General features: G+C 49.2%; 1 protein-coding gene across 3 annotated transcripts in view; it reads right to left on the minus strand.

Annotated features, from left to right (window-relative positions):
• TMEM209 (transmembrane protein 209) overlaps positions 1-12,197 on the minus strand; it is a 90,406-nt gene that overhangs the window by 15,604 nt on the left and 62,605 nt on the right. For all 3 annotated transcript variants that reach the window (XM_056573163.1, XM_056573164.1, XM_056573162.1), the window contains one exon: positions 791-888. In XM_056573163.1, coding sequence (XP_056429138.1) covers positions 791-888 — 98 coding nt within the window. The remainder of the gene's footprint in view (positions 1-790; positions 889-12,197) is intronic.

Consider the following 12,197-nt stretch of genomic DNA (forward strand, 5'->3'; position numbering starts at 1 on the left):
GCTCCATAATTCCAGCGGTGGAAGTGTGCTTTTTTAAATTCATTTTTAACTACCCACTTCATGAGGAAATGCATAATAAACTTGCTGCCTGAATAACCCCTTCAAACCTGATTTTTCTGTGAAGATAATACTGTGTTCTCACATTTGAATTGTTTTAAGTGGTAGCGTTCACAGCAAACTGCACATAATATTCTACCCACCAAATTTATGCCACCAACATGGCAGATACCTCACGTTTCATGTTTCAAGCAGTGCCGCTAAAAGGCAACACAAGTCTTCAAAATGACCTGGCACTGCTCTGTACTTTAGAAACTTACATGTGTTGCCAACACGAAGCTATCACACAATTCATCAATCCAGGATGGTGATAAAAATCCTAGTCTAAATGCTGGCCTGTGAGCCTTGTGTGGTCACCAACACATAATTATACAAAATAGTTCTGCTTTTTAACCCCTTAAGGACCAGGCCATTTTTCATTTTTGCACTTTTGTTATTTCCTCCTCACCTTCTAAAAATCCTAACTTTCAATTTTGCACCTACAGACCCATATGAGGGCTTTTTGGCCACAATTTCACTTTGCAATGCCATCAATCATTTAATCACCAAATCTACAGCACACACCCTGTATTTTGTCTCCACACAGAGAAACAAAGGCAATAGCTGCAGGGACAAGACAGCATTTTTTTCACCCAAAAATATACACTTTTTAAAGCAATGTATATTAAAAATAAACATATTACCTACATTATATAAAATGTTTTTTCAAAAGGTACGTTTCAAATAAAAATACCTTTGGCAAGTTGTATATGTGTTTTTGGTAGACAAGCTCATAATGTGGAGGATTGATGCTGCTCTGGTGGATGCAAAAGACATTTTCATTTGTAGTATCTGAAAAGAGAATTAAAAACATGGAATTAAAAATTCAACAGAAGTTAAGGCACTGAGGTTGCCAACTTAAACAACAGCATCGGTTATCTGACAAGGGCTTACATGGGTTATCTCCAGTCCCATGTAATGCAAATACAACTACATTGTATTACAAAGTGTATAATATAAATGGATTACATGATAATAGGTTTCCATAATAGTATATTTCCTGTAACATCCTGCCAGGACCAGAGGGGGAGGGGAAAGGGACCCTAGCCGGAACTACTAAGTGCCAGGCACCGAAAGGCTACTCCAGCAGACTGTAGGGTGAAGTGCGGTGCAACTGACCAAATAAGAAGGAAAAATGGACCCACCGTCCAGGAGATCTCCACCAAGTGAGAAGTAAAGCGGTGGCAGGAACCATAACACAGATGTGCCAGACCGCCACAGCTGAGCCATCCATGATCACAGAAACCCCTCCAGCAAAGGAAAGAGCCCAGGCTGTCGGAACAGCAGGCAACTTAGAAAGGAGTGAGGTGACAGGCTGTAATAGGAAGCCGGGCACACACAGACATAGCTGGCGGGACCTCCTCCTGATTTCTCAGAGTAGAATAGGAATTCAGATAGAGACCCCCACAAAAGTAAGGAGAGAGAAGGCACTACAACACATTGCCAGTTGGGAAAGCAGGGATTGTCTGTAGCCGAGCCTCAGAGGGTGAGAATAGCAATCCCTGCAAAAACATACCAAGGCATGGAGAAGCAGAGCACTTCCTCTGAGAAAACCAGGACACCCGTGCTAGGTAAGACAAGAGACTACAAATGCCAATAAGGTGCATGTGCAAACAACATACAGTTGAGGTACTTCCCCAAAAAAATAAAATAAAAATAATAAAGGGCCGAAACCCTGGTCCTTGGAATAAAAGGCAGACGCCGTGACAACCGAGTCATTCCGGCCCTTGCCTAAAGGCAACGGCTCAGTCGACTGGGCTGCCCAGTGTAGAAAAGTAGGAATTCTGGTTAGAAACCTGGAGACATTGGGCACAGAGAAGCTGTGGAGTCCACAAGGATCTGTAGACAATACCCCTATTCCATCTCCTAGAGGTGCCAACAAGGGCATGACACATGGCACCAAAACTGCAGGTGCAGGAGCTGCAGGATGGAGGGGGTATGGGGAACCATGCAGACAGAGTTTGGTTTAACGCATGAGGGTCCAGGAAACACATAGAGCCACTGTTCAGGAACCTGACACGGAAGGCGAATTACCGGATAACAGCTGCCTGTGCAGCAGGTATGGGTAGGTGACCTGGAGAATAAAGAAACCAAGCAAACAGACTGGCTAATTGGTAGAGGGACCACTGAACACACAGGGCCAATCCTTCAAACCCTCACACTGTAAGTGGGTTATTTAGCCTTATAGGTGGGTGTGAGAGGCCGGAGATGGGCAAACTAACAGAAAAGGAGACCATGGTATAGGGCCCATGGGACAAGAGGGGCCACCTATGTGAAACCCCACTCCCCCAGTGGGGTACCTTAACAAGCCATGGCGAATTGCGTGACAGGAGAGCAGAAGACAGTTTGGCTGCCTGGGAAAGGGTCGCAGGTTCACTCCTTAGGACCTGGACTGTGGCCGCAGGAGCAGCAGCTATGCAATTGACCGGCAGTGTGAGACTAACGGCCGGCTGAATGGCACATAGTTCCTTCTACCTGAAGAGGCACTCTTCCGGACTGCCCACACTAATAGTGAGGGATAGAAAAGCCTGGCGTTTACACAGTTGCCCATGATGGGGCACCGGCTGAGGCGTAAAATTTACAAACCACAGTCTGAATTGTAGACCGGGTACACCCGCAGGCTCTGGCCGGCGGCAAAAAGGGGACCCCAGCACAGATAGGTCAGCCACAGGGCAACCAATTGCGGTAGCTGAAGCAAAAAACTTGACAACTCCCAGGATGTATTTAAAAAATAAATAAAAACTGCCGCATTTGCAGAGCAAATTTTCAGAGTGAGGCACCGGAGAGGATCCCATGGGGAAGTTCAGAGGCTCAGCCGATGACACCTTGGCGACCAGGGTAAAGGCCAAAATCAAGGAAAGGCAGAACCAGCTGTCTAGAGGCCATATTAGAGAGGGTCAAAATATGCCTGTTGTAGGACCAACTCAGGCCAGGGGTAGAGTGGTGGACTAGACAGATGGGACACCGGAGAATCCCAAAAAGGTGGAGATGTCCACTTGGAGACCCGGCAGGAAGAAACAGTTAGTGTTTGTAGTCCCGAACTCTTCCAGAAACTGAGTTCCGGATGCTTCCAGGCCACATCCAGAACCCATCAATTCAGCATGAGAACTGAACGTCTTAGAAGACTAACGAGAGTGGCGGAAGGAGGCTACTGGAACGGAGTCCACAGTCTCAGGGTCCTGTAGGTGTGAGGTGGCCTTGATTGCCATGATAAAGCCATCCACAATGTCCGCTATGCGAGAGGACTGCTCCGCATAAGATCAGTAGGTCAGGCTCGACTCTGATAGCTCCCAGGGGAGCGAGTAAAGCACCGGAAACCCGTCCCATGGAAAACCAGATTGAGATCCGGTGGCCGGGAAACAGGATCTCGCCCGGAAACCCTTGCAGACGAAACGTGGGACCTGGGGCGGACAGGGGAGGGGGAGCAGTAGCACACCCTGGAGACTGCACTTGCAAAAGCGAGGTGATAGCCCTTACTAGGAATCCTGCAGGATTGTGTGGATTGCAGGGAAAAGGAGATTTTTGTTTACATTCCGTAAAATCTCTTTCTAGGAGGATCCATTGGGGGACAGACCGTGGGTGTATACTGCTGTCTCTAGGAGGTGTGACACTATGGTAATTAAAAAAGTCGGCTCCTCCCAGCAGGATATACCCGCCTTCAGGCCCTGAGCTTATCAGTTTTAGTTCCAGAGCAATAGGAGGAGACCAACAGGTCAAAGAAAAACCCAAACTGTCCAAGAACAAAAACATAACTGAACACACCCTCTGACAGAGAACCAAAGGAAACCCCAAAAGGGCGGGAGCTGTGTCCCCCAATGGATCCTCAGAGAAAAGGAGATTTTTGTTTACTTACCGTAAAATCTTTCTTGATCGGCTCCATTGGGGGACGTACCAAAGCCGTCCCTTGGGTGGGCAGATAAGCAGTCAGGCAGACGGCCGATCCACTGCTGCCTGCAACACTTTACGACCCAGACTAGCATCAGCCAATGCGAAGGTATGAACTCTGTAGAACCTCGAGAAAGTGTGAAAAGACGACCAGGTAGCCGCCTTGCAAATCTGCGAGGCCGAGGCTCTATTCTGGACAGCCCAGGATGCCCCAACAGAATGGGTAGAATGAGCCACAACCCTGAAAGGAGGACTCTTCCCCTTACAGCGATAGGCTTCCGAAATGGCGGACCGAATCCACCGAGAAATGGTGGCCTTGGAAGCAGGTTGTCCCTTACGACGACCTTCCGTGAGGATGAAAAAGGAATCACACTGACTAAACGAAGTAGTAATGGAGAGACAAGACCGAACAGCCCGAACTACATCCAGCTTGTTTAGTAAGCGCTCCTTAGGATGAGAAGGAGCAGGACAAAAAGACGGGAGGACGATGTCCTCATTGAGATGAAAGGCCGAAACCACCTTAGGCAAAAAGGAAGGATCTGGCCGGAAAACAACCTTGTCCTGGTGGATCACCAGAAATGGAGAACAGCAGGAGAGAGCTGCCAATTCAGACACCCTCCGGATGGATGTGATAGCAACAAGAAACGCCACTTCCCAAGAAAGGAGGCGTAGAGACACCTCTCTAAGGGACTCAAAGGCTTCACCCTGGAGGGCACTCAGAACCAAATTCAAGTCCCAAGGGGGAGAGGGTGACCGATAAGGAGGAACAGCATGCGTCACTCCTTGAAGGAAGGTCCGGACATGAGAATTAGAAGCCAGGGGCCGCTGGAAAAGAATAGCATGGGCCGAAACCTGACCTTTAAGGGAACAACCCCAGTTCCAAACCCGACTGCAAAAGGAGAGAAGACGGGGAACCGAGAAGGTTACAGGGGATAAGTCCTGAGCTTCACACCAATGAAAATAAGACCGCCAAGTACGGTGGTGAATTCTTGTGGAGGAGGGCTTACGAGCCCTGAGCATGGTGTGAATGACTTTGGAAGAGAACCCGTGGGCCCTCAAAACCGCGGTCTCAACCGCCACTCCGTCAAATGCAGCGACTGTAAATTGGGGTGGCAAAGAGGACCCTAAGAGAGCAGGTCCGGACGGAGCGGAAGGCGCAGTGGAGCGTCGTCCAGGAGCCAGACTACGTCGGCGTACCACGACCTTTGGGGCCAATCCGGAGCTACCAGAATGGCGGGGACGTCCTCTGTTTTGAGCTTCCTCAGAACCCCGGGAAGGAGCGGAAGGGGAGGGAAAAGATAGGGTAGAGCAAACCCTGCCCAAGGAATCACTAGGGCATCCACGGCCAGAGCCTGAGGGTCCCGGGACTAGGACACAAAAGGAAGGATCTTCCGATTGTGTCGGGGCGCGAAGAGGTCCACGTCCGGAATGCCCCAGAGGTCGCAGAGTTGCGAAGACCTCTGGATGTAGAGACCACTCGCTGGGGTCGGGTGAGGACCGACTGAGGAAGTCCGCTTCCCAGTAGAGCACTCCCGGAATGTGAATCGCCAAAATGGCTGGAACCTTGCTTTCCGCCCAGGTGAGAATCTTGGTCATCTCGGCCATGGCTGCCGAGCACCGCCGTGTTGATTTATGTACGCCACGGCCGTGGCGTTGTCCGACTGGACGCAGGCAGGACGGGACTGAAGACGGGACTCCCAATGAAGAAGACAAATTGCCCGTAATTCCAATATGTTTAGCGGAAAAAGGTTCTCGGGGAGACCAGAGTCCCTGAACACGCCGCCCCAGCCCGACAGGCTTGCATCCATTGAAACTACCTGCCAGTGAAGGGGAAGAAATGACCGCCCTTGGAGAAGAAGGGGGGAGCGGAGCCACCAGAGCAGAGACCGACTGGCCCTGCGAGGGAGAACAATCTGACGATCGAGGGACAGAGGAGACCTGGCCCATCAAGAGAGAATCGCCAGTTGAAGGGGGCGGTAATGAAACTGGGCAAAGGGTACGGCCTCCATAGTTACCACCATCCGACCCAGGACTTCCATACAAGTGTGGATGGGGACTGAGACCTGGGTCTGAAGGGAGTGGACCCCCGACAGAAGCGGTAGAAGTTTGTCCAGCGGGAGGCAAATTCGGGCAGAGGCTGCGTCAAAGCGAAGTCCCAAGAAGGTTAGAGATTGGGTAGGACGGAGAACTGACTTGTCCCGGTTGACCATCCACTCGAAGCGATCCAGAGTGTGGAGAGTGACGTCCAGATTCTCCAGAGTCTGGGCTCTGGTTGGAGCCTTGATGAGAAGGTCGTCCAGGTAGGGTATCACCGAGACTCCCCTCGACCGTAACAGGCCCATCACTGGCGCAAGGATCTTGGTAAAGATCTGAGGTGCCATGGCCAGACCAAAGGGGAGGGCTATGAATTCAAAATGCCCCTCCGGACCGGCAAAGCGGAGGTACAGATGATGGCCTGGAAATATTGGCACATGGAGGTAGGCATCCTTGATGCCCACCGATGAAAGAAACTCCCCTTGTTCCAGAGACGCCACCACCGAATGGAGAGATTCCATTCGGAAGTGGCGGATAAGAAGATGGCGGTTGAGACGCTTGAGGTCTAGGATTGGTCGCACAGAACTGTCCTTCTTGGGAACCACAAAAAGATTGGAATAGAAATCCCGAAACCGCTCCCCTGGAGGAACGGGAACGATAACCCCCTGGAGAATCAGGGACTGGAGAGCCTCTAAATATTGCTTTGCCAGAGAAGACCACCGGGGGGCCCGGGATCGAAAAATGCGATCCCTCGGAAGGGAGGCAAATTCGATTCGATAACCGCTGGACACCACGTCCCTGACCCAAGAGTCCTGAATGTGCGAGGTCCAGATGTCTCAAAAAAGTAAGAGACGACCTCCCACCCGAGAAAAAAAAACGCGTGTGGGGGCCTCACTTCATGCAAAAGCGGGTTTGCGGTTGCCTGATTTGGGTGCAAAACGGCCGGACTGGTTGGAGTCTGACTTCCAAGACGGGCGTGCCCGGAACGAGGGAGCCTTCTTGTCCCGCGAAGGCACCTGCCCGGACCCTTTGCTAGAGCCAAAGGACCGAAAGGAAAAGGACTTCCTTTGGGAAGTAGGGCGAGCCTTATTTTGAGGCAACAAGGAACTCTTACCTCCCGTCGCCTCAGAGATAATCTCATCAAGGCGCTTGCCAAAAAGACGGCCACCCATAAAAGGAAGCTCAGCGAGAGACCTTTTGGAAGCGGCATCCGCATTCCAAGCTTTAAGCCACATATAGAGCGGCAGAGAGCCGCTAGGTGACCCACAGCAAAGGTAGAACAACGGGCTGACTGCATGGAAGCTGCGCACAGGAAGTCCCCAGCTTTAGAGCATTGGAGAGCCAGAGCAGATAGATCCTCTGGGGGGATCCCGCTAAGATACCCTGATGGAGCTTTTGGCACCACTCCGACAGGGCCTTGGACACCCATGTTGAGGCGAAGATGGGAAGAAGAGAAGAGCCAGCTGCTTCAGAGGCAAACGTCGCTAAGGATTCTACCTTCTTGTCCGTGGAATGCTTGAAGGCAGCGGCATCTGCCAGAGGCAGTATAGTCGCCTTAGAGATCCGGCAGATTGGTGGATCCACTGAGGGAGGGGAAACCACCTTAGTGACAAAGTCCTTGTCAAATGGATAACGTTCTTGAATCGTCTTGATTCCCGGGAACCTGTCTGGATGTTTCCATGCAGATTCCAGAATGTAGTCAAAGAAAGGTGTCTCTTATGGCTGTCACCAATGAGTTCACCGTTTCAGCTGAATCCGAGCGGTTCTCTGAGTCAGATCCCGGCTCGGAAGCCTCGTCCGCCAGTTCACCAGGAGAATGTGAACGAGAAGAGGCAGTCCTGGAGGGGAGGGGGGCGACCCTGACCGGGTACGCGGCTCTGGCGTGGCAGAGCGGCAACTCCGAGAACGTCCTCTGGAGGAGCGACGTTTGTGCCCAGATGAAAGGGGGGGGCGGGACCCACGAGGGGAACGCCCACGTCTATCTGAAGACTCAATGGAAGAGTCAGACGAGGCACCCCTAGTACGCTTGTGAGCGTGAAGTATGTGGAGACGAGGAGCGGGCCCTCTCAGAGGCCCTGCACAGGGAAGACCCCTTCAAGGCGGACACCACTTCCCGGGAGGCCTCAGCCACCGAACGGGAGACTTGGGTCAAGTCAGCCATATACTGGGTCAGGGAAAAAAAAACAGGCTGGTGGAGTGGCTGAATCCACCGGAACCGAAAGGGCATCAGGGGGGTACCGGGGGTCTGGGGGAGCAGTGGAGCAGGCAGGGCAAGTGGGCTCGGTAGAGCCAGGCATCTTGGTATTACAGTGCTTACAGACAAAATAGGTCACTGACATTCCAGGTTTCTGTTTAGAGGGAGGAACAGCTCTGGGTATGGACATAGTGAGAAAAAAAAAAAAGACAGGAACTTTCTCACCCTAGTCTGTGTCCCCTGGCAGCTGCAGTGAGGAGAACTCGGCTCCGTGCAGCTAGAGTGTAAGAAACAGGCCAGCCAATAGTAGAGAGGGGCGTGCCTGAAGCAGAGGCACTAACTAATTGGCCCCTTCTAACTGAAAATCGCGCCCACGGCGCTGATTGGAGGCTACTTCGCGCCTCTGAAGAGCTCCGACAGCCCTGTGGGCGGAGCAATAGACAGGCCGAGAAGCTGTAATGGCACCCGCTCCTTGTCCCGAGCGCACATGTCAGCCGCATATGCACTCGGGGGAATAGAGCGGGCGGCCTATACGACGGCAGAGACTGCCGGAGAAAGTGAAAGTAAGCCGGCGCAGAGAGCGCCCGGCCCGTACCAGCGCCGCGACTGTCAGCCGCATATAAGGTGCTGCTGTAATAGCCGAAAGTAACCACACACACACAGTGAAGTACACAATGTAAAACAGAGTACATGCCCCTTAAGATGCCACTGCTCCTCCAGAATAAAAGTCCAGGCCCTGTATAATAAGCCAGCCCCATAACCTGAAAAGGTGGGCCAAAAACAGGGGGTCTCCAGAGGTTGCAAGTCTGCACCTAAGGAGAAAATGGGGAAAGTACTTACCTCAGTCAGAAGAGCTTACCTAATGGAGTCTTCAGTCAGCTTTAGTTACCTGCATCACGCCTGGCTGCTATGCGCGAGCGAGGCAAGCAGGGAAATAGGGGGACCCGGACCCATGAGGTACCAACCCAGGTGCTGACCGTTGGCGAGGGGGGGTGAACAGCGCATATACACCATGTCTGTGCCCCCTTACTCGCAATGGGGAAACAGGGAACCTGAGTCCCCACCGGAAAACAGGAAAGAAAAAGGAATAAAAAAACACGTATATACTATACAAAAAAAACACGTATATACTATACAAAACACGTATACACTTATACTAGGAAAAAAAAAAAATCAGAAGACCTGGTCTGGAGAATTCCAGACCATGTCCACCTCCTTCAGACACTAAGCTTAAACTGATTAGCTCAGGGCCTGAAGGCGGGTATATCCTGCTGGGAGGAGCCGACTTTTTTTATTACCATAGTGTCACACCTCCTAGAGAAGGCAGCATACACCCACGGTCTGTGTCCCCCAATGGAGCCAATCGAGAAACTGGCATTATGCCGGAACCGGAGAGATCACAGACTCAGTTCGACATGCCAACAAGAGGGCAGCTTGCTCCAAAGCAGACAGTCCTTGATGTCTTCAGCCAGCATTAGGCCACGCTGCATCATGCCAGGCTGCCATAGCGAGGCAAGCAGGGGCAGTGAGGGATCCGGACCCAGGGTACAACCTCCAGACGCTGGCGATAAGGGTTGATGGCCCATACTCTATGCACGTGCCCAGTTGTCGCATGTGGGAGATCAGGCAGAGACATGCTTCTCGCCCCAGACTGGCATTACAGTCAGGTACTGGAGAGAAACCAGGCAGGGGCAAAACATCCCGCAGGGACTTCCTGGATGGAAGGCAGAGGGTTGACATGCCTATAGAGGCCGACAGCAGCAGACATGGCAGGCTGCAGCAGAGGAGATAGCAGCAGCAATTTTTCAATAACATTCTCTAAACCAAAAAAATAAATAAATATATTTGAACTTTTAACATGGAAGGGGTTAATGTGCGTCTTAAACTTTTATAAAAAATTATAATTATTTTTTTACACTTTATAAGACTCTTCGATCCCAGATGGAGACCGTGAGTCTTTAAAACGAGTCGGAGGTTTTTTGGACAGTCCGCGATTCCGTAGGAACATCACTAGAGGCAGTCCGCTGACCAGCTCTCTTCTTAGCAGGACTAGGTACGGTAGAAACCCTACCGGCCGGGGCAGTTTCCTGTCCTTTTCCCAAAAAAACAACTACCACCAGATCCACATTAAACACACCCAGAACCGGACCCGGAGATCCAGAACGAAAAGGACCATAAAGATCATGGAAGTTCTCAGGTACAAATCTGGGTTCTGGGTCCACACGAGGACTGTCTGCATATTAAACCAAGCTGAATAAATCATTCTTGCATTTATATACAGATATAGCTGGGGGCATATTCACAGCCACAGAAAAACCGTACGCCCAGTGAATTTATCTTGAAAAAGTGGTGTTATGAAAATCAGCACAATTGCACTTTAAATTTAAGTAAAGTTCCTCTACCAAATAGGGTAAGACACATATATATATATATATATATATATATATATATACACACACACACACACACACACACACACTTGAACAATCGCTATTTTTTTTTTTCAAATTCAGAAAGAGGTTTATTGAACAAATCAGTAATGACAAAAACTCAATAAAGCAAGCAATGTACGGTAACAACGGCCTGACTGGCCGAAATAGAACAGATCAAAACATACAGGTAGTGTAAAAGAAATAAAACAATGTAACAAATGTGAGAAAGCACCAAGAGATATTAAGGTAAAAGAAATAGAGACAACCGTCCAAACACCAGGGCAGCGGTATAGAAACAGCAAGATGAGGAGGCAAGCAAGTAGAAAGCCAGGCTGCCCGGACAAGTGGGCTGATCGGGACAGAAAAAAAAAAAAAAAAAAAAAATGTCATAATACAAGACGGTATAACAGACGCAGAAGTGCGAATGATAAAGCCTATAGAGAAAACGTTGAGAGGGTGGGAAAAACAGACAAAAAAAAAAAAAGAAAGGAAATAATAGAGTAGACAAGAAAACACAGAACAAAATAATCCGGCCGGGGCGGGGACTGACCAGTAACAGAACCCCTAGGCACCAGGGAATACAGAGGGGAAACGATTATACAAGGATTAGCTGAGAATCCGGTATCTGTGGAACAATCCCTATTTTTTAATAAATACAACTATCATCTATTTTTAGATCGGCATATTGCACTTTACTTGCTACTAATTGGCTTAAGGACAAATATCGTCATAGGAATACAGATTGCACATGGCTTTTGGTTGGTACTGTTTATGCACTATTCTATATCTCACTGCATAACAGTGATTGTCTTCACAGAAATTATTAATTTCAATTCCTTATCTCCTACAAAACAGTGTTGCAGCTACTCGAATAATCCCCATACAAGTATCTGGAGCAGCACAACATCAGATTATACTAATTTTTTTGTATACAGAGGCTTGGATAAACATTGGAATAAAAACCATTAACTACTCAAGTGCAAGTCCTATTTTTATGCGCCAGTATCTATTTATATTTTTGAGATATTCAGCATACTTCATACTAAACATCATCTGTTTGGGATAGGTTTTATTTGAAAGCAATGCAGAATTATAATTTTTTATTTAAAAAGTATAAATAGTGAATGACTTTGTAGTTTGTGAAGTACTTAAATGGGAACTGTCATTAGCAAAAACTTTATATATGTAGACTAGCTGAGTACCTGGCGTTGCCCGGTTTTTCCTTCCTAATCCTTGTTGGGGAGGAAAATCAACAAAAGGAGGAAGCTTTTGACTTCATATCCCGTCCTCATATATTGTTTTCATATCCAGACCCCCTTTCCCGACCCGTAATGTGTACCAGCTATTGAAATATCTCCAGCCGTACGGAAGTTATGTGGGAACATACATTTCCCATTGATTTGCATGGGACTTTAAACAAAAACCCGACCCTCACAAATAGGGTGAGTAAGTGTTAAATTACCTATCCTGTTTGTTGTTGACATATAATTAACATGTGTGCCAAGATTCATGTTAAAGGAGAACTCCAGAACATAAAAATTGTCCCCCATAGTGCC

The sequence above is a fragment of the Hyla sarda genome, chromosome 4 (genome assembly GCF_029499605.1).
Source record: "Hyla sarda isolate aHylSar1 chromosome 4, aHylSar1.hap1, whole genome shotgun sequence".
Lineage (NCBI taxonomy): Eukaryota > Metazoa > Chordata > Amphibia > Anura > Hylidae > Hyla > Hyla sarda.